This window comes from Crocodylus porosus, unplaced genomic scaffold (genome assembly GCF_001723895.1).
Source record: "Crocodylus porosus isolate Cpor-Errol unplaced genomic scaffold, CroPor_comp1, whole genome shotgun sequence".
NCBI lineage: Eukaryota > Metazoa > Chordata > Crocodylia > Crocodylidae > Crocodylus > Crocodylus porosus.
Genome location: NW_017728931.1, coordinates 79,091,586 through 79,114,485, shown reverse-complemented (window position 1 = coordinate 79,114,485; position 22,900 = coordinate 79,091,586). Strand labels below are relative to the sequence as shown.

Genomic DNA, 22,900 nt, shown 5'->3' with positions numbered 1-22,900 from the left:
AATGAGTAAGCATTTTTGCTATTTTTCATTACTCCTGAGGTGATTTAATATTAAAACATAAAGCTCTTTAAATTGGTTTACTAGAGCTGATCGACATGCAATTTTCATTTTGTGGTAAATTTCAATGTTTTGGAATGTATTTTCATTTCTAATTGGATCAACATTATATCTCTTCAAATATTTCCCACAAAACAAAAATTGATTGCAAAATTTTGAAAAAATGTGAAAATTACCTTTTTAATAGCCCCACAATTGATTGCAGCCTAACACAACAATACTGAAAACAGCATCTTCCATAATTATTAGCTGTTCTTGATCAAAGTGTCAAACTGCTTCACTACAACACAGACAGGAGACACTTTGATCTTAAAAATAATTTATGACATTTCAATTAGTGTTCACAGCAGCTGACCACAGTGACCTCAGGAGGCCACCTAGTCCAACTCCCTGCTCAAGGCAGCGTCATCCCTGTTTAAGCCATACTAGGTGGTTGTCTAACCTAGTCTTAAAAATGTTAAAAGATGAAGATTCCACAGCTTTCTAAGTAGACTGCTGCAATAATTAACCACCCTTGTAATTAGTAAATTCTTCCTCATGTCCAAAATGTTGCTTGTTGCAATTTAAGATGGTTACTTCTTGACCTGTCCCTAATTGGCCTCATCCACACATGACACTTAATACGTTATTAACCAGTTAATCATGCCTTAAGTGATCACCTGGCTATACATTCAATTAATTGTGCAGGCAACTGTTGATCCTCTGGATCATGGTGTACACGTAAGAGGTGTAGTCAGGTGCCTGATGAATCTGCTTGTACACAGTCCTGTGACCATCACACCAAGACCTATTACATGTATACTTAGGCAAGAGAATGGAGGAGTGGAGGCTGCCCAAGAGCTACCATCCCCACTTTAGACCACTGAGACAGAATCCAAAGGCCAGACTGTGTCCAGATGTTCAGTTTCTTGATAGTTCTCCTAGAACTGCTGCTTGACTGCCTAGGTGCATTTTGCCAGAGTGATGTCCCTTAGCTTTTCTCCAACCAAGGAGTACCCACAAGGCAGTGGGGGCTAGGGTTTTGAGGCACCCTATGCTCACCTTTGTCTCGAGGTCACAACACTGTTTGTATTTTATTAGAGCTACCCTGCCATGAGTAGTCTCACCATGTTGTCAACAATTCAATCAATTAATGGCATGATACGAAGTTAATTAATGGTGTGGCTGCACAGTTATGCCACAAAATATTTGTAATAACTTTATAGCTGCTTCCTATTATGCCATTAATTGAATGTGTGGCCAGTGGCCCCTGTGGCTAGGAGCCCCATCAGCTGATTGGAGCTTCCACCTGTGGGAGACCTATGTGCTCCTCTAAACCTGGGAGCTCCCAACTGACAGGGCTCACAGCCGGGAGTGGGGGGGGGATCCCACACACCCTCACAGCTGGGAAGCCACAGCAGCTGTACTTTCCCAGATGTGGGAGGCTCTACATAGTCTCCCAGCTGTGGGGTGGATGGAGCCCTCCATGGCTGGGAGATTGCATCAAGGGGTGGGGGTGGGGGTGCCTGAAGCTTCCCTGTGCCTAGGAGATTGCAGCAACTGTGGTCTGCTTGCTGTGGGAGTCCAGGTCAGCGGATGGGGCTCCCAGCCATAGGACTGCATGGTGTGGTCCCATGGCTGGGAGCCTTGTCAGCTGACCCAGGCCTCCAGCCATGGGACTTTGCTTCTTGCCAGTGCAGGGGGAGCCCAGGATCATGTGACATGGCAGGAAGCACAGTTGTGTGAATCACATATTAGTTCCTATTATGCTTTTACTTGCATGTGTAGAGGGGCCCTTACGTTTCAGAAAACAGTTGAGCACAATCCTCTTTATCCCTACCAATTTGGCATTTAAAGACTTATCAAATCAAATTTAATTATTGTTCTGGGAATGTTTCTCTACTGCTCTGTCTCTAAGACAATTAAGAAACCTGCTGTTATGCACATAAAGTTGCTGTCACTGTGGAACACAGTTCTTCAACCCACCCGCCTATTCAGTGGAAAGGTGGCCAGGGCAAAAATTTTTTACTGATCATGTACATTTAAGACCTTATTGTGTAAGTGAAATGGTACAGAGTTTTACTGCCTATTAGACAGCTGGAGTGCTGAGGACATTGCCTTCTTCATTGATCATGATGGTTTCCTTGTACTCCTGTCATTTGTCTTTAGGACTAGGTACACATGTTCAAAAATCCCAAGGAGGAATTGATCAAAGTGATATGGTTTTGTGTAAATGGCATAGTTTATACTGGTAGTGCACAAAATACACAATCGCCTTTTGGTGGTGGTGGGGAAATCTTAAACTGGGTTCCACCATTTTTAAACCAGTCTATGTGTGTGCCAAACTTCTGTTTGGTTATGGGTACAGACTGGTGTATAATCACTTATACTGGTAAAGGTGTAATGTCTGTACCGGGCCCAAAAGCTCACAACTGAAGTCTGACTTGGACAGTCTTTTTTGTTCCATGTTTGGACAACAGAGTGGTCATTCATGACTGGAGCTCCTATGCACTATGGTCATACAAATGATCCCATATGTTTAGCCTCCTCTACTTGCTTGAAGCAACCCCAAATTAACAGGTAAATTACACAGTAAAATGGATTGATGAAGTTATTCTGATCAAGCCATGAATCATCATACAGTCTCATGATCAGCAGGGACTGAAACTCCTGAACTCACTATATCTGGCTTGTATTTTGGGATACAGTCTGCAAAGGGGGAAGCAGCAGGGTTGGGAAGGAGAGGACAGAGAGTACAATGGCAGCAGCAGTTTTGAAATGATTGACTTTCTACTCAAGGGGCTTGGGTGAGACTTCAGGTATAATTGCAAAGATCTAGATAAGGGGTAAGGGGTTGGGTTGTTTCCAAATTATATTTCAGGAGTTCTTCACACTACTTCTACAGACATTTTATTTGGGTCTGTTTGCATTTGACTTGGACTCTATCTCAGTCTTACATTTAGAATCCACCACTCAAAGGAAAAAGCTCTGATGGTGTACTAACTAGAGTTCTTCTATTATTAAGATAATATTAATATTCTAAGAACCCTTTTACATTGACAGTAGGGCTTTTCTTTTGCTTGTACATGACTTCTGCAGACATCAGCAAACTTAGCAATGTGTAACACTGCCAATTATAACAAAAAGCAACATTAGCAGCACACTACAAACAAACTATCAAGGTTACTCTAATTCCTTTCATAACAGTAGCACAGAGCAAACCTATAGATAGTCTGACTCTGTAAGTCCTTAAACAAGGTCCTGTTTAGCCACATTACCTTAAAGTGATTTTTCTTGCACTTTTAAAAGCATGGGCGACTAGTACCTCCTGCGTCTGAGGGGCACCCGCAGAAACTGCCAGTGGTGTTGGCGGCAGGGACGGAGCTGCCGAGCACCCACATATGCCGCCGGCGGTGTTGGTGGTGGGGATGGCCCTGTCAGGGGGAACGTACCCCTCCCCCTGTGCTCCCCACTACCAGTCAGTCGCCTATGTTTAAAAGCATACAAAGACTTGTTTTTTGTACTCCAACACCATGTATACATCCCCCTCTCCACAATGTACTAGAAAATGATTGATCTGTCTTCCCAGTTCAATAAATACTAGGATGTTACACAACTGCAAGGTCACAGTGCTACAGTTTTAAAATAACAAACACTTGAATAATTATCTCCCTTCTCTACTGCTCTCTCCCTTTATGCCCACCTATCTATCTTAGGTTTTTCCATTGTATCTATCTCCAACATACCCAAGTGTTTATAGATGTTTTATTGGACATTTGTCCAATTCACTAGCTCTTGTACAATGTGCTGTGTAATGTCTGTAGCATGACATCGCTAGAGATGAGTGCAGTTTGGTGGTAGGTGAAGTGTGATCTGTAGGACTCAGGTATTTCTTAGCTGTGTATAAAATCTTGCTATGTAAAGGCCTGACCCAACTTTATGGAGGGCAATGGAAAGAATCCCAAATTACGTTGTTTTCAAAGTGCTAAAATAGTTCTTAACTATTTTACATTGGCCCCTCAAGGTGCAATTTTTGAACATATGTCAAGTGCTTTGAGATCCATGTTTCTCCATAAGTTCAGCCTATTAATTTTAATGATGAATTTGCTTCATAGTGGGCATGTCTACATGTGCCCCTGACTGTGCAGTTGTTACTGTGCAGTCATTTAGTACTTGCTAAAGCTACACATGCTACCATTACTGAACAGTCCCAGTGGTGCACAGGTTGTTCCCAATCCTACTGCACAATAGCAACGAGCTACTACACAGTAGTGACTGTTGGTGTCACGGTTTGCACCCGCCAACTCTATGTTGCCTTAGTGTCTCGTGTAGATGCGCCCACTGTGTAACATCCAAAACTTACCTCTGTTTGAACCATGTGAACCCTGTGCAGCCTCAGGTCATACACTGCTCCATAAATATCCACAGAATCCTTTGAATCTAGTTGTTGAAGGATTCGATCCAGTGCAATGAATGTGCCTGTTCTACCAACACCAGCACTGAAAAGAGAGTGGGGTACAAATTAGCTGTGTCAAAGCTTTTGCCGTCTTTACATTTCACTTCAGCAAAATACAGATTTGCATTGCTAAGGTCCATTATGGTGTATGCTTTACTTCCATTACTCAAATGGCAGCTCTAGGACTTCAGACAAGAAGTTCATAATGGAGGTAGTTTCTTCTTTTGGAGTCACAGAAAAGCTAACTGAGGTATCTATGATTCCCATGAAGCACAATTTGTCAACTTATGCTGATATAAACTGTTGGATATATTGAACTAAGTAGCTTTTTAAAGCCTTTTTCTTACTAGAGATGAATCTGTGGGTTCTAGTTTGATTCTGCCTCTGGATTGAACTTAGGTGGTAGTTGGATTTAAACTTTGGGCAAGGTTCTTTGGTCTATGTTATGAATAACATCAGATTAGATGGTCAGAATGAACTCTCCTTTTGGCTTTAAAAATCAGGATCCACATCTGTAGTTTAGATTCATCACTCACTACATCTCATCTTGCCTTACTATCCTTTTCTAATTCAGGTGTTGGGCCAGGTACATCAGCAAAAACAAGACTTAAAACTACTATAAGGAAGTGGATTGTCCTGGAATAGCAGGTGAGTCAGGGGAAGGGTTCAGTCTCAATGTGCTACTATGAGCCTAGCAGAAGCACAATTGTCCCCTGACAGCCATTATCAAGAGGCACACTTAGGTCCCTGGTGTCTTCCAGCATAGGGGTCAAGGTGCTAAATGCTGAAGCAGGTACTTGGGAAATACAGTCCATAGTTTGTACCTTGTGGCTGTTCTATGAAGCCAAAATTATCCCATGATAGATACCAAATATGTGATGCCTTTTTAGTGATTTTTATAAAAACTATGAACCACTGACATTCTGCTTTCATTTATACCTGCAGTGCACAATGGTTGGTCCAGTGTCTGGAGTCCTGTTGATGTAATCCCTCACAGTTCTGACAAACTGGATGAGGGACTGTGTCGTCTCTGGTACTCCATGGTCTGGCCACACTGTATAATGAAAGTGACGTATGAGTCTCTTCGAGTCAAGCTGTTCTTCCTGTCAGATTACAAAAATGTGGATGATCAGAACAGTCAGCAGAAATGGATGTGCTCACATACCACACATTTTTGTAGTGAACACCACATTATATTACAGCTGCCACCAGGGAGTAGGTCACTGGAGAACAATCGTGCTGTGTCAGATTTACCATTCTAATCTATCCTAACAATCAGAAATAAAAAAGTTGAAAAAAATGAACATACACTGCAAATTTTAAATTCTCGTATTGTCCATTCTGGGAGCACTGACTCAGACAGCATCTCCACTATTAGGTCTCCATAATACAAGGAATCCTGGTCCAGGGGCCAGTAATGATCACATTTCACCTGTAAGAACACAGAAGAGAGTGTTTCAGTTACAATGACAGCTGAAACCACCTTGTCATGTTTTAAGTTCAGGCTATGTGCTGACATTTTACAGAGAGGCTGCTCATGGTCTCCCATCAGACAAGCCTGATGCAGTCACCCTTCAGTAGGTAGACAGTGAAGGCAGCTGAAATAACTTATGCAGCATATCAGCAAGTGTCTCAAGTGCTAAGCACATGATTGGTCTCATTGACTAACTGGCCATTGTGTACCTTGCTATGTTAGTGTCTTGGAAAGATCGCGTCTACATATAATTATGGCTGGCTGCACACTGTTGACTGCTTTTAAAGTAGAAGTTGATTTAGTCTGACTGGGCAAACTGGGAATGTTGCTTGGTAGCTGCCATCCTCTATATAGGAATCAGAAGTTTTCATTTAAAGACAAATAATAAAGTCTCTAGTCCTTATAATTATAAGACAACTGTACAATCTGATTAGATCATAAGCCAGTTTAGTGAGGGCTGCCCAAGGAAGTCTGACATCCTGAAACAACAGTTCTGAACTGCTTCATTTATGACAGGGGATAAAGCCTAATTCTGGCAATTAAAATGTCAATATTGCTAAGTATTCTACTGCTGATCAACATTCATGAAAAGAAGAGGGATTATCACATTAAGAAAATTAGCTGTAAGCAGATGTTTGCTTTAGCACCTCAAATAGATGGAGCTTATGTGACTCCTTTTTTCTCTTACTTTGATCGCTGAATAACAGAATGACTAGGTGTGCAAAGAAACAGCTCTGGTTTTTCATCTGCCAAACTACAGGTTTCAAAATCCAGAGGTTAAAAACTTGAGGTGTCAAAAAATACAAATGCCACAAAGCTGGCTATAATGGTAATGTGCATATGTGTGTGTATGCAGGGACTGGACGTGTAGAATAAACTAAAATGCTTATGCTTGCCACCTGTCTCCATAACATACATGGAAGATATCTTTATGGTGGTGCATAGTCTATCAGGGTTTTTTTTTGTTCATCATGAACAATGAAACAGGTAAGTATATGGCCCATAAAATTTCCACAACTGTAATAAGCTAACTTTGAAAGAGAAGAGCAGAAAGTAACATGAAGCATAATATGAAAGTAACATGAAAGCACTGAGATTATCTCATGCTCTTTACTTGTTGCCACCTTCCCATATTCCATCCTTTGTATATTGTCATCCTTTACTACATTATATCTTTGCACTGACTCAAGTACTTCTTTTGCAAGTATTCATTTGAAGATATCCATTGTTCCCAAGGTTGGAATAATCAGGCCTTACAGCTTTTAAAGTCTCTAAGACTGTGTCCACATGAGCATGGATGTTTGGTTCCCCAGGGACAAGAAGCAGCGACACTCCTTGTGCTGCTGCTACTTGTCCTTGGGGCTTATGGCAATTTACCTCAGGAAGGGTGGGGGAGGATGTGGCCAGCAACTATCTGTGGATCCTGGGGAGCTTTAGCTTTACCTGAGTCCTGGGGAGCTGCAGCCATGGCACTCCTGCAGCTGGGAGCCTGGCACACAGCTGAAGCATGGCTCTGGCAGGCCAGGTTGTGGTTTTGGGCAGTGCATGCTGCCACCGAACGCGCTACCCCCCTTCTTTGTTTGCACAGGGTATTTTTGACCATGGGATCTCCCAGAGTCAATGCCCCCCCATACTGCAAGGTAGCAGCACAGGGAATGCCTGAATTAGTGGTGTGTGGCACTGCAGAAGAGTCTGCAGAGCCCCATACTGCACAGCTGTGCTTGTCTGGACATGTCCTAAGAGGCCAGCATTTTTGCTTACATTCTTGAGACATTACATTGTTTCAGTGGGGAGAGCAAGCAGTTGAGACTCAGAAGACCTAGCTTCTACTCCAAGATCTGTTGCTGACATGCTGTGTGACCTTGGGCTTATCATGTCACCTTTGTGTTGCTGCTTCCCCTCCTAACTTTCATCTCTCTTGCCTGTTTAGACTGTAGCCCTTGCCTCTAACTATGCATTAGTGCCTGCCACAATGAGATGCTGATTTCAAAAAGCATCTCTAGGCATTAGTGTGATACACATAATAAACAACAAATTTAAAAATAGTAATGAATAAGCAGGAAAACAATCTACTCACCCGGCCCTTCTCAACACACTGGGTTACCATGACAATATTGTGAACATTCTGTTCCCATGCCATCTTCCAGAAATCATCTTTGGTGCCAGGCAGAGGGCCCTGAGTAGCAATGTATTCCCTGCGAAAATTATTGCCCTACAAAAATGAAGAAAGCACCAGTTAATTTCTATGATGCCAGAGAAACAGGCCGTATGGCCTTATGATATGCCTGTGCATTATGGCAGTAACTCCTTTGACGGGATTATTGATTAAGAACTAAAAGGACTGCCTAAGCTCTGGAACCAGAAGGCTGGTGGGAATGAGAGGAGGAAGAGAATGTGTCAGTGTATTTAAATATTGTTGGAATATATTTATTAGTCATAGATTTTTTGGCTTTTTATTGCACTCAGTGCTGTGCATTGTTGAACTGATGGGCTTTTTCTGTTTTCAGTTAATTAGCTCAGTACCAGATTGAAATCTTGATTTTTGGGGTTTTCCTACTATCAGTCATATTTCTATGGCAAAGGGCACAAGTGTAATCTCAGCCAATTTTGCCATAACAGAAGATATAAATGCTGTCAGGATGAAATACAACTGCACAAGAACAATGCCACCTGCAGTGATAGTTGTGCTTATTGTAGACACATCAGATAAAAGGACTGACCTTTGAAAATGTATCCTTGGCCAATTATAACTGTGACCATATATGACTACAGCAATCTAAGGAAGATATCTTAAATGCTGACTGAATCACTCACAGTTAACTTAACAGCAATCAGACATGGTCTTTCAGCATTCACACAAAACAAGCTCTCAGGCTTAGTTAAAACCTGTGAATATAAGGAAGGGTGAGGGAGGCCTAATGATGTGTCTGCATATTAAGTTTTATAAAAAGGCAAAATTACCACTGGAAAGAAAAGGACTGTAAAATACTTCACTGAGTCACTTACTGCTATGTAGCTTGCATTAATATAGTCTGAACAGGGATCATCATCTACGTTGGAAAGCTTCACTCTTGACACATCATCTGAGAAAAAAATTATGACAAAAGGTTCATAATAGGTCTTGGTTTTTAAAACCTTTCATGTTAATGAAAATGTACATATGTAAAAATAAAGAGTGTCCTTTCAGGGACAGTCTGAAGGTTCATTTGCAAGAGAAAAATTGCTCACATTCGTATAGCATCTTTCATCAAGGAGGGGATTGCAAAGCACTTTGCAGACAGCAGGCTTTAAGGTGTGTAAAAGGAGTGGGCTAGAGAAGACATCTCCCCAGCTCTTCCACCGCTTACCACAGTCCCATTGTACAATATGTCTAGCTCCTGAAAGAGTAAGTGGGGTAAAGCTGCCACCCATTTAGCCCTGACAGCAGAGTTTTCTATACGAAGAGGACAAAAGTACAGTGCTCCCTTTGAAAAAGCAGCAATATTGTCATTGGCAAGTAAAGTCTCCTAAGGAGAACGCAGGGTGGGTGAGTGGCTAGTGTGCCTCCCAGGTCTGTGACTGTTGCACTGCCTTTCCTATTGTGCAGGCAGATTGTTACATTAAAAAAAAAAAAAAAATCAATACTGCCCCTCCACATAGAAGGGACTCTGCCACCCACCCATACAGGCACATCTGGGTAAAACCTGCAACTAACATACAAGGCAAAACTACATGTTAACTGAGGACTAGAAATCAAGGTCACTAATACCACAGCCCTTTGAAGTTGCAAGGGATGAGGAGATCTAAGGTGGGCAAACTCTTATTATCAGAAATAGGAGTTGGCTGAGACACCAGGGCTAACCCCATGCTTGCATTACAAACAGACTATCAGGATCCTTGTTTTACATTGTGTGTGAAAGCTGCTGGCTTCTGCATTATCACATACAGCTGTGCTGAGAGCATTGTGCTGCTGTAGGTTCATTATTTACCCAGAAGGAAGAGTCTGTCACCTACTGATATCACACAAGTTATTTGTGGCCACTGAAAAATGTTGAATTGATGGGGTCTGAATGACCAGAGTGGCAGTAGTCCTCCTGCTTTATGATACTGAACATACAGAACAAAACACACAGGCAAAGGAGTCTACTGTTATTTCTACTACTCCTAGTATCAACCCATGACAATACAGCTGAATGGCTATAAATCTGGAGCTTTTTATTGCCAGAGTGCCCATTAGTCATTGCACCTCTGGTAAGCGAAATTGCATGAGATTGGATCTATTCTAAAAAACATTCTGGGTCATAGATCATATGCAGCAAAGCACCAAGCCTTGAGCTGGCAATAGTAGTTCATCTTTTATGAGGCGAGGAGAAAAAGGATATGCTATGCTTTCCATCCCATTCTTCTTATTGAAAAGAAGTAAAAAAAATAGCTGGCTTGATGCAATATTACATAACCAAACATAAAACTTACAGGGCAATATATTATTGTATCGATTTTTCCCTCTGTTCTCTGGCAAAAGTGCTATGTCACATGATTGGTTTCGACCCACATCTTTTAAGTCCTGTAAAAAAAATAAAATAAAATGTGCAGTGAAAATAATTAGAGGATGCTACAGCATAGAACATACCCCACATAGGTTATTTAAGGCCAAGGAAAGGAAATTATTTTTATTCAGCTGAAATTAAACAGCTAACAGCATTGGCTGGAGCCAGGAACACTGCTGGCAAACACTAGTCAAGTTCTGGCACGCAGCTCTGTCAATGCAACTAAGCTCTCCTGACCTTCAGCATACCCTTCTGGTTCAATGCTGGGCCCCTCAAAAGCTTGCCAGCTGGAATTGCCAGATGAATCTGTAACTTTGGCACTAGGACAGATGAAGGCTCAGGTGAAACTGGCAAGCTTGTTTTCTCTTGTGTGTATGGGCATATGTAGATGAAATGGGGGCCCTAAATTGAAGCGGCGGGTTTTTAAAAACACTGCTTCAGTTTAGGGTGAAGTAAACCCCTGTGTCACGTACACTTGTGTCTTACCTTCCTCTCCGGTGGTGGGAAGGAGAGGGTGAGCTGCCACTGGGGAGAAAGGTCCCTGGACTGCGGAGGGAAGATGCGGGGGGCTGGGTGGTGCTTCCCTCCGTGGCAGCGGCAGCGCCTCCCCCCCAGACAGCACCCGCCCATAGGCACCCAGCTCCAGTGGGCATTGCAGCTGCAGAGGAGGGAAGGACCAGGTCTCTATGCAGCTCATGCAGGCAGGCAAGCTCCGGGGGGTGGGGAGGTGAGGGAAATGATCAGGCTCACCAATTATTTTTTTTCTTTCCCTTCAATGGAGCCTGCCTTCCCTGGCTGCTGCCAGGCTGACTGAATGGGCTGCCTGCACAGCCCCTGAGCCACATGGAGTCCAGTGCTTCACTCTGCAGCTGTAGGGCAGCAAACTAAAACTCCTCACAGGTGTTTTAGTTTGCTGCACTCCAAAGTTATCTAAGGCGCATTACACCAGCGAATGTGCTACAGCGGCTGGAATTAATGCGCAATATGCCACCAATGCATGCAAACACCAACACTATTAAAGCGGTGCAAAAGCATTTAACCCAATTTAAAGTGTTGTGCAAATGTCCCTTGTTTTGTCTACGCACACCCTATAAAACCAGTGAATGCTGGTCTTGGGGTGGAAAGGTTAGGCCACTAACCCAGAGAAGCACTGAAGCAGTCCTTTTAGAAATGAAATGGTTTGACTAGATTTGATTCTTACCTCATACTCCTTTGACAAGAGGTAGTTGGAGTCTGCTTGGAGTTTGGTGAAGTGTGCTTCAAACTGATTTACTTTTATTGGGCTAAGGTATTGGGCAGGAAAAAAAAAGACAGTTACTACAGGAAGGAACAAGGATATAATTTAGTTAATTGATTTTTGTTTTAAATAAATACTTATTTGCTTTTACCTGGAAGTTTTCCGGCTCCTAGAAAGTATTTAAAAAGAAAAATAAACACCTTGTCAGTATGTGACTGGATAGATCATTTCACCCATGACTCCATGTTAAAACAATATCAAAAAAGTCTTAAAAACAAAACTGTGATGTTACCCTTTTTGTCCCAAGTTTAGGTGGACGGACAACGGCCTGTCCCTGCGAATGCTTGGCCTCGCTGTGGGTCTTTCATGACTGCTGCTGCAAGATAAAAGAGGTTATTCTCATTTCTGCTTCATGGCTATGTTGAAATGTTGATGCAAGTTGCCAGTAACATTGTCTTACAGTAGGAAACAAAGAGAAAAAGGTAAAAAGACATGTCCATTTTGCTTTCTACTTCAGAATGGATCCATGTACTCGCAGAGGTTTCCAAAGTATCTTAATTTGGTGAATATGATATTGTGCGTGTGTGTGTGTGTGTGTACACCTTTCTAGCAATCTCTTTATTCCTAAATATGAATATATGTATATATTTATCACTTTCAAAACCCTGTCCTGGTTTTGCCATAATATACAGAGCCCAACCTTTTATTAGGAAGGGTATTCTATGGTAATTAATCTTTATAATGACCCTGTGAGGTCAGTATCATCTTCATCTCCTTATACAGATGGGAAAACAGGTTACTGATCTAACTCTCAGGACTGCAGGATGCCTATAGCTCCTATTGACTTCAGTTTTGGGCATGCTTACCTCCAAAAATGCTAATAGCATTATGTGGAAGATCAAAGCTAGAATCAGTGACAGCACCATGAATAGATTTTGGGAAATTTCTGGAATCCATTCCTGTGTTTGCACGTCTAGACCACACTGCTTTCCTATCTCTGATTATAAGTCAGTTCCCTCAATCTCTCTCATAAGTGAAACAAACATTTACCTATTCTACTTGACATGGACGATTATATTAACATTCACAGATCTATGGAATAAAGTTCATGACAAGAAAACACAACTTATTTGAATTTTTAGACAACCAAGGCATGCAACGCAGAAAACCTGTACTTCATGTAAATTAGTTTATACATACAAATGTATATGTTATCACAAATCCATGTGGTTTCTTATGGGCAGCATTTAAAGAACTGCATTGAATTTGGACTTAAATTTACAGAAGAGGCTGCTAAAAATAATTCCGTACTGGATAAGAACCAGAGCTGGGCAGAAAATGGATTTGTTCTCCCTGGAAAACACTGATATTTAAAACAAACAAACAAAAAACCCATCCTAATTCAGAACAAAAAATGCTATTTCAAAATGTTCCATGAAATAGAGATTGAAAAACATTTCTGATGCATAAATACCAGATTATTCCATATCAATTATTGGAATCATCTTGTTCCAAGAATTTAAAAAATGGTGTAAGTTTATTTTTGATGTCAAGTAATACTTCACCATGTAAAAATATATTTTACATTACAAATGTCTAAACGGAATGAAACAAAACAACACATCTAAACAGTCTGAGTTTGTGAAAATGAAATATTTTGATACTTTTGAATCAAAATGAAGTCTAAATTGATTGCTTCAAAATTTTGCTATCAAAATTCTGCTGAAATGGACATATTTCCACATGACTAACTGGAAAAAACCCTGTATTTTCCAAAAAATTTTTAGCCAACTCTGTTATGAACAAAATGCTATACTGTGTCCTTCCTTGATCATGCAGATCCTATTAGCATCAATGGAAATTCTATTTATTAATAACAGACAATACAAATGGAGCTCTTAATATAAGCCTTTTTGGTTCAATACTTCAATAGAAATATTGAACAAATGCTGGCAAAATAGAATTATTTTGCTTTTTCTTTCCCAAATACAATTAACTTAATGTTTTCATTCAATTTTATAACATCTTTCTCACTATGCCTTAGATGAAAAACCAAGCATAAATCTGATCTGACCTTTTGTAATAAGAAGTAAAAAAAAAAAAAAAAAAAGGAATCTACTTACCTAACTTTATGTCTGCAGACAAACAAAGCGGTCACAGCCACTAACATCACAATGAGAAACAAAACAGCACTTACACCTTCAACAACTCCGAACATAGGCTCTAAAAGAGACAAAGAAATTCATTGTATCCAAATGAAATGTCACCATCATCAACTAAAGGCAATGAAACAAATGGAAAGGAACTTAAAGATTGTGTGTATGAGTGTGCATGTGTATGCACACGTATATATACACATGTACATGCACACACATACATACATGCACATTTGGAATGACCAGGCTCCGACCTTAATTATTTATTTTCTCCACATCTTGCACCGTACATTATGTGGGCAAGAAACAGACAGGAAGGGAATAAAGCATTCTATGGGGGTTCTATAGAATCACGGAGAAAGAAACACAGCCAGATTTTCTATTCATTTAAAGCACTCTTGATATTCACTTTAATGAACAACTGCATATCCCTTTATTCTCCTCAGAACTCATCAAGCTTCAATGGTTCGTTGGAGTTTGAAATTGAGTCTACCGTACTCTATTGCTCTAGCCATACTCTGCAGCATTCTTTGACACTGGTTTCACTGGGCAACAAAGTCCAATTCATTTTCACATCCAAAAAGTAACTCTTGGCTGGATTAATGCTGCTTAAGGCTTAGTCAATGTTTGGAGAGCATACTGGAGGTGCTATAGTGTCATGTATTGTTTGTATTGCTGCAGTCAAGGGTCACAGCCTTGCTGTTTTTTCAGGTTGTAAAAATGAATTTTATTTTAAAAATATTTGCCCAGAAAGTTTATAATTTAAGGTCCCATTTTCCCATCATCGGAGAAGAGGACCCAAAGAGAGTAAGTCTCCTGATTCTGGACTGCAAGGCCCTAGCATAAATTAGAGTTGTGAAGATCAGGTCTATCTTCTGTTAATGCCATACAGATACCATAAGTTACCTTAAGTTGGTAAAAGGTTAGCAGAGTTTTGATACATCTGCCTCCTACATGCCCTTCCCTGAGATTTCTTGATCCCCTCCACAAAGGGAAAGTTCTGTTAGCCATTTCTGGCCAAATTTTGTTATGTTTTTGTTACTTGAATGGCAGAGAGCAGACCAGAGGTTCTAGCTCTATTATTTTTATGTAAATAGGTGCCATGCAATTCATTCACCCCTTGGTCCTACCAATTTCAAGTTAGTGCCTACAATAGGGAGTTTTGTATTTCAGAAGGAAAAAAATCACAGATGAAAGCAGAAGGATCAAGCTATAGTTTGACCAACAGCTCTTTGTACTAGTTGTTAACTGGGGGTGCCATTAATGCCAAAGAAATGCACTTCAACAAAGCCCTCCACCCCAGACTTAGCACTGTCCATTCTGACACCAATGGATATGATATCCACGTGCCTGGTACAGCAAGGAGAGAATGAGAGAGAAACTAACCTGATTCTGTAGTGATTGGTAAAGAGAAAAAGGTATCTGAAAAGAGCGGTTCGGAGAATTCCTTTAGGTCTTCGCTAAAGAGTTGGGTGAAAGCCCGTATGCTGATCCTGGGAAAATGGAAGGGTTATATTTAAACTTCATTGGATATTAGACTCAAAAAAGCAGAAAACTAAAAGTTAACACAAATAGTAGAATGACACAACAGGCCTCCTTGACAATATTTGCTACAATACATCTTCTAACTATTGTTACAGTAATACACTTTTTAAAATTCAGCTTTAGCTTCTGTGATACAAGGACTTCACTACCTTCTGCTTGGTATCACATGGAAAACATGCATGAAATACTCTTTGGTCCTACTGAAAAAGAGGAAAGCATTTGTAAGTGCTAAACCATAGGAAGACTAACATATGGCGAAGTGTTTTATGTACAGGCATTTATGCACATCAGCTACCACTGAACAGGAAACAGGAAACCTACAAAAAGGCCAGTGGGTAAGGTCGTTGCCCTAAATAATGCCATGCAGGTGCTTTGAGTTGTGGGCATGTCAGCACCACAGTCTATGGACTGATTTCAGTGTCATGTAGACACAGCAGAACTTGCTTTACATTAGCAAGCTGGTCATAATAAAACCAAAGAGTCTGTAACATTCCATTCAAATTCCCTTTTTAATTCCCTGCAACATTTTTTCATAAGAGTATTCCTAGAAAACAAGCTCAAAGGGGTCTCAAATGAAATTACAGCAAATTTATTTAAAAACTCAAACAAATGACTGCAAATAATTGATTTTTCCATTCATGAAGCTACAGAAATTCTGCGGCTTTGGTGATGTAGGACAGAGGCCCCTACAGAGGCCACATAGCAGAAATTCTTACTCGAGGGCTGTGTCTACACAAGATGCTGTCTGTGCAGTCGTTACGTGCAGTCGTGCCGAGGAATGGCTTTTTCGTGATGCGGTCCGCACAGTAGCTCATGACTACTGCGGAGTAGTCACGGACTACTGCGCAATCAGCATCTTGTGTAGACACAGCCAAGGTCACTTGTATTCTAAGGATTAGTGGGACCAACTTCCCTTATACTCAGTGAGTATGTGTTTGAAAGGTACTTTAATTTAAATTGCCCAATTCCTCCATGAAGTTTTAGCAGCCCACATTTTGGAGCTAAGCTTGATTGAAAAATGGAGGTGAAAGCTACAGTTTCTACACAAACAGGGATGGGATTTCAGTTCATCTTAAATACAAATATCTGTCATCATTTCAATTAAATTAGACAGGGTTTAACTGAATCTTACTATTTCAGTCTGAAATATCCCTACCTTTTAGTTGAAGCTTAGGCCTTGATATTGGGCCAAATCTCATTGCTTGCTGTTTGAGGTGACTTAAGAGTCATTGGATTCAGTGTTTGGAGTTTCTCTCAGTACAGAGAACTCATAAGGAGGTGTACAAGGGCACTAACAGTAGCAGCTCAAGATCCTGGCTGAGGCTGAAGTTTCCCTGTGCCTTAGGGAACCTATACTGCCAAAAGGGCTCCCTGAGTCTGTCGGCAGCTGCTACAAGTTAAAACAATCTTCAGGATGCTCTAAACTGTACTGTAGGATTGGGCCATTGTAATAGGTTTGCATAAACGCTGAATATAAAGACATTGCTTCCTCTGCCACCACTGTTACTGTACCCAATGAACCTTTGACTTAGCTGCTGATCTGGTTCCATTTGACTTTCTATGGAGAAATTAGCAACTGTAAGAAAGTTCCCAATCAGAGAATGAAAGATAAAAAATCTTGTCATTGCACTGAGTTTTACACATAATGAACTGCAGCATTCACAGGCTGGTGAGGGAACTGTTTATGAGATGGGGCAGAGACAAAGCTTTTATAAATTACACAGTAAAACAGAGTACACCATATAACACAGGTTATTAATCTACAGTAGCTGAAGTACATCAGGCATTGAGATACCACAGTGCCTAATAATACAATACATCTCTTGAAGCACAATTACTACAGTAAATCTAACCTATAGGCAGTCCGAGGCTTCAGTGGCCCATCACAGAATTTCTGCTGATCTGGATCACATTTTCCTCCTAGACTTTCCATCTCAGCTCCAAGCTTAATGTCAAAGCTTTTATAGTTGTTGTCAGGGTTTTCAGCACATCTGCTTGCAAAATAGTTTGTTTGGTAGATTCGAATGGAATCATTGTGCTTGTACTCCAAATAGGAAGGTAGTGGGTGATGCTGTTCTGGCTTCTGCTCTGCGTTGTCTACAAAGGTGAAAAAAAAAAGATCTATAGGGCATGGGAGAGAGGGTTTACATATGCCATAGGCTTCATTATGTTAGTACTGTATGGTTTTAAAAGACCAAGACATTCAAAGCTATATTCAACATTTGACAAACTTCAGGGATAGGAGTTTCAAACCTACAGTTCAAAACAACTTGTAAGTGAAGACATAAGTCTCACAGATACTCAGTCAAAGCATATTGATTCAGACTGAAAGTAGGATCTGCTCTTCTACATTTAGGAGGCTGGATGGTCTAGTAGTTAGGGTACCCATTAGCTATCAAGATATCTAGGTTCTGCTCCCAGACTATTAATTTGCTGGAAAGCTTGGATTTCCCATCTGCCAAACAGATATGAAGTTTTACCTTCTTTTCTAAAGCACTTTGAGTTTAATGGAAAAAAACACAATTTATGAACTGTTGATAACTGTAGTGGTCACTAATAGCTGTGCTACCATCAGCACTTACAGTTAGGCAGGTCACCTGCTTCCCATGGCACAGCTGATTTTGGTAAAGAGCAAATTCCTTCAGACAGGATTATGATATTTGATATTATGCATATCAAAATGAACTGGCATTGTGGCTTAAGAACTTCCAACCTGTTGCTGAAGACTGCCAGAACTTCTGGCAGAAAAAGCAGCCTAGTGTAGACAAAGTCTCAGCTGACTTGTCTAGGTGCCTAAACTAAATGTGCATTTGCCTAATGCACACTAAGGCAATTTAGGTGCTTGTCTACACGTGCACACACTAAGGCGCATTAATGCAGTATGCACACTGACTTCAGAATAAAGTTAGTCCCAAGTCAGTCGACATACATAGTGTTAATGTACTTATTGCATCTACATGTGTGTTAAGATGCTTTAGCTATTCGCACCTAAATTTGATACCTGCCTTTGCAAGTATCAAATATAGGCGCAAATAGCCTAAAATGGCCATTTTAAAAGCACATTAAGGGCATGCACTTGTATACCTGTTCCCTTAATGTGCCTTAAAAATGGCTAATGCACCTCAAATTGGCATGTGTAGATGTGCCCAGGGTGTTGAAAGCACTGTGTCTCCTACTTGAAACAATACTGCATGCCTGTCTGTAGGGAGATTTGCTTGTGGTTGCTGCCTTGCCTGCCAAAGTGACTAGATAGCTTCAGGTCATTTTGATACAACCCTCCAGCTCAGAGTACCAGTCAAGCCTGATGCTGGGAGATGGTTGCGTGAATCTCTCTGTTACATATGTCTGGATCCTGTCATCTGCTATGTTCTACAATCAGTGCAATAGGAAGTGATTGTTGTGCTCTGAAATGAAACCTTTTTATAATGCCTTTTACAATCTTAATGTCAAAAACTCAACTTTGCCAGATATTGTATGTAGAGGCAGTCGTGCTCCAAACAAGACAGATAAGCTGGGATGCAGCAGTAGTATTTTTACCTTTTAAATGGAAACCAAAGAGAATTGAAATGACTTGCCCAGGGTGACAAAAGAAGTTTGTAGCAATGCCAAGAACCCCAATCTTCTGAGTCTCAAGCCAATGCTTTAATTATAAAGCTATTCTGTTATATATAGCTGTATAGCTTCCTTTTGAGAAAAAGTGTCTACATGTATTATATGGTCTGATCTACAGTGGTAAGTGTAAGAAGAATTTGCTTTACTAGGTAAACAGCAACTGAATCAGGTTACCTTTTTTTTTCTAAAGTACCTTTTTGTGAAGCCTTGAAGGCAATATAGATTGAAGGCAAAATGCTCAGACCTGCTTCAGCTTATCATCTAAACTGTTTAAGAGACAGATCTTCTACATATGGAAATTTCCCAAGACACACTTGGCCATATCTTAGATAACGAAGTATAGTTGCTTCTATCTGTGTTGGGACCTGGAACCAGGACCTTTAAGCTCAGGACTCCACTACTCATTGCAAGATTTCTTAGATTCAAACACCTCTTATGATGGCCATTACACTAGCATTTCCATTTATTCATGAACACGTACCATCAGCCTCCCTCACAACCACAGTAAAGTACTTTACAGCTCCATTGGTGTCACTGAACCAGCTGCAGTTGAATGTAAAGTTGATGGAGGATTTGGTAATCAGCACGTCTTTTTTGTTCACTCGGATATGTGGCGGTGGAGGAGGGGGGCCTGGGAAAAAAAGAAAGGGGAAGGGAGTGAATAAAGTATATCATCTATGTGTTTTCAACTATGTAAAACAGTAATTGAGATGCAAATCTCAACAAACTCAACCAGTTGGCCCTAAAGTCTCCTATTTTATGCTCTTTGTAATCATGGAGTGTAGCCCTCTCCAGCAGAAAAGCTGCCAAAGCTCCATGAAACAGACCAGCAGCATGTTAAACACAGTGACAGTGGTAGCTCTTCAGTAGGAAGAGGAGCTGACTGAGACTCTCTTAAAGACTCATTAAATCTATGCAACCTTAAATGACAGATACTAGAACAGCATTTGCTAAGATGTGTCCAATCCGGGTACCTGGAGGTCATTTTTCACATGTAATGCAGAAAGGTCTTTATGGTCCCTTCCTGCGCCTACTGGTTCAGTAAACAGTGTTTGAGGAACAACAGTGAACCAATCACACAAAACACTGAGGTTGACTCCCATAAGAGATTTACAGTGCACCTTCCATAGGAAATAGCCATTTGTATCATCCCTATGAATCTAACAGAAACACAGCAGAAATTAAATGGAAAAGAAAGTGCAATGGTGCAGGCCCCCAAAGAACATATCCAGCATAGAGCAACTGCAGTAAACTATGCCATCTCCTATTCTATAATGGTATCCATGAAAAATAGTAATGGCTGAACTTCAAAAGTTTCAGCTTGGATAATAAACCAAAAATTCAGCCAGTCAAGTGTTTGAAGGTTAGCTAAACTTCTTGGGTCTAGAAAACCAAGCTGGAATTCTTGGTAGGGAAGGCTTTTCAGGGGATTCAGAGTCTTGCCTCTACAGTCAGCCAGCATCTAGGATTGCAGTGAGGTTCAGAAATTTAAAAAATAATGGAAAACAATTGAGCCTTCAGAGAGGCTCTGGTCTAGATTTTGTGACTTTTCAGGTTAATTTTGATTTCATTTCTTGTAGCATCCCTCATGTTAGAGAAGAGAGGAAACTTGAATGCAATTAATGTGAAGGTCGATTTTTTGTGTTCTGGCCTTTGTAGTATTCCTTTGCTCAGTGTTTCCCAGATTAAATGCATCCTATGCTGCCTAGTGTCAATACAGAGTCTCCCTGTAAAGCAAGCAGTCATGGGGAGCACCATCATACAGAAGGCACTGGGGCATGCTGTCATTTCCTGCCCATCCTCCTGAGAATGGGAGGAGTCATGGCACAGCCATTTCCATCCCACCTGCCATAGGTGACACATGTTGGGGGTACATGACCTCCCCTGACAATCGTGGTGGTGCCTGCAGGACCTCGCTAGCTCTGGCCCCGCCACTGATGCTGATGGTGGCACCTGAAGGAGCTTGCCAGCTCTGGCCCTGCTGCCGATGGCAGCACCTGCGGGTGACCCCCCCAGACTTGGGAGGCACCAGTCGCCCATGCCACCTGCAGCCTGTAGGAGGAGGAATAATGGAGTCTAACAGGAGTCCTGAACTTGCCCCAGGTGATCACATTCCTGAGAGGAATAATGAAAAAGAAAAAGAACCAGTGACAATTTAGTGCCCTTTCTTTGTCTCCAGGTAGTCTCCTACCCTGGCTCTGAGCATTGCTCTGTATAAGGGGCGAGAGCAAGTGAGAGCAAAGCAGTAATACAGAGAGTAAGAAAGGGGGAAGCAAAAGAGGATGGTTGTGAGCCGCACACTATGCCTTAACTGACTTGTTATAATTGTGAATCCTCCTTCTACGGCTGCTTTTACTACATGAGCCAAACTAACCAGTTTTGCACTGAGATATATACAGTGAAAAAATGTCTTTAAGAAATTATTTTATAGTTAAAACTTCAGATAGTCTTGTGCAATGTGCAGCTAAACACAGAGGTTCCATGATCTGGCTACATATTTCAATGCCTGGTGCTGCATATTGAAGGTTTGAAGGTTGGAAAGTCTACTGTTGACTAACCAATGGGAACAGATGATTCATCCTTTCTACCTGCACCTTCCCCATATTTAAATTATGCTTATACAAAGGACTTACGATCTATCATAGTGATAGTGCTGTCTTCAACTACTTCACTGGTCATGTCTGCAGAATGTACTCTGATGGACACCATGTATCTCTTGTGGGGTACTAGTGTCATGATGTTAAACAAAGATTTCTCTTTCTCTATCCTTTTGGAAAATGCAACTTCCCCAGTATCCATTTTTTTACACTCAATGTTATATCCATCAAAGTCAGAGTCAGGAGGAGCCCAGGAACATGCTATGGCGGTAGAGGTCTGTGGTCGACAATGAAGGTTTTGTATCTTGTCTGGTTCTAAGATGGAGGAGAAGCTGGTAAGTTGAAGTTCAATGGTGAAGAAGACCAGATTAATATATTTCATACTCACTTTGTGGACTTCATTCTTAGTACTCTAAATTGGTAGTCTGATTAAAGCAGGGGGCTCAGAATCAGAAATGCTACCCTCTCCCACAGGAATGATAAACAACTGTCATTTAAATTCATTTTGGCTCAATCTATCCATCCAGAACTACAGTTAGTGCCTTTGACTTCTTAGGGTATGTGAAACTTTAGTAATTAATAATAAAAGCAATCCCCACCCCCCCTGTCTCCATGTAGTCTCATGAAAACTACAACAGGTATGTAGTGTACAACTATGACACTTTTGAGAAGGTTTACAGGCTACATCTAGTTACAAAGAAAAAAATAATTATTCAGTATAATTGAAATGAATACCTTTTACAACCTTTTCTACCTTACAGTAGAAAAGCAGTATTTTTCAAGTGACTACTGATCTTGGGTGCCAATTTCTGACCCCCTAAAGATTAACTTACAGTTGCAAAGTATAATTTAAGAGCTACTTTGCAAACACTTCTAAGAGTTCTGAAATGTAAGACCCTTACATTACCCTCAAGCATAAAGGAAAAAGAATACTGATCAGGACAAACTTCTGAACAAAGAAAGAGACAAATGTTTTGTAGTATTTTTCTTCTAGAATTTGGTCTGAACTTAGTAGGGGAGTGCAAAGTGGGCCTTACTCGATTCAGATTTGGCCTGAATCAGGGCCAGTGATTCAATCCGTTGATTTGGATCAGTCCCTGATTCGATTCGGTCGAATCCGAATCTGAAGATTCAATGCTGATTCAGCAAATCAGCGATTTGGACGCAGGCACAGCTTTAAAAGTTTTTTCTACATACCTTGAGGTAGCAGTGCGTTTCATGATTGCTGCAGTACTGGGGTGCATGGAGCATCTCCCAGGAG

The 22,900-nt window shown here is 40.9% G+C and overlaps 1 protein-coding gene and 1 long non-coding RNA gene across 4 annotated transcripts in view; one reads left to right on the top strand and one right to left on the bottom strand.

The window, feature by feature from the left end:
* The window catches only part of PTPRB (protein tyrosine phosphatase, receptor type B), an 81,915-nt gene that overhangs the window by 5,681 nt on the left and 53,334 nt on the right, over positions 1 to 22,900 (bottom strand). For 2 of the 3 annotated variants that reach the window (XM_019543214.1, XM_019543216.1), the window contains 14 exons: positions 21,676 to 21,954; positions 19,524 to 19,673; positions 17,284 to 17,527; positions 15,272 to 15,378; positions 13,853 to 13,952; positions 12,022 to 12,105; positions 11,881 to 11,898; positions 11,694 to 11,775; positions 10,419 to 10,509; positions 8,973 to 9,049; positions 8,044 to 8,178; positions 5,802 to 5,924; positions 5,432 to 5,595; positions 4,400 to 4,535 (listed from right to left, as the gene is read on the bottom strand). In XM_019543214.1, coding sequence (XP_019398759.1) covers positions 4,400 to 4,535; positions 5,432 to 5,595; positions 5,802 to 5,924; positions 8,044 to 8,178; positions 8,973 to 9,049; positions 10,419 to 10,509; positions 11,694 to 11,775; positions 11,881 to 11,898; positions 12,022 to 12,105; positions 13,853 to 13,952; positions 15,272 to 15,378; positions 17,284 to 17,527; positions 19,524 to 19,673; positions 21,676 to 21,954 — 1,790 coding nt within the window. The remainder of the gene's footprint in view (positions 1 to 4,399; positions 4,536 to 5,431; positions 5,596 to 5,801; positions 5,925 to 8,043; positions 8,179 to 8,972; positions 9,050 to 10,418; positions 10,510 to 11,693; positions 11,776 to 11,880; positions 11,899 to 12,021; positions 12,106 to 13,852; positions 13,953 to 15,271; positions 15,379 to 17,283; positions 17,528 to 19,523; positions 19,674 to 21,675; positions 21,955 to 22,900) is intronic. The other variant, XM_019543215.1, reaches the window with a different exon arrangement.
* Positions 480 to 22,802, top strand: LOC109315496. Its single transcript, XR_002102520.1, has 3 exons — positions 480 to 492; positions 14,747 to 14,751; positions 22,652 to 22,802. It is a non-coding gene; the product is annotated as an uncharacterized LOC109315496 (long non-coding RNA).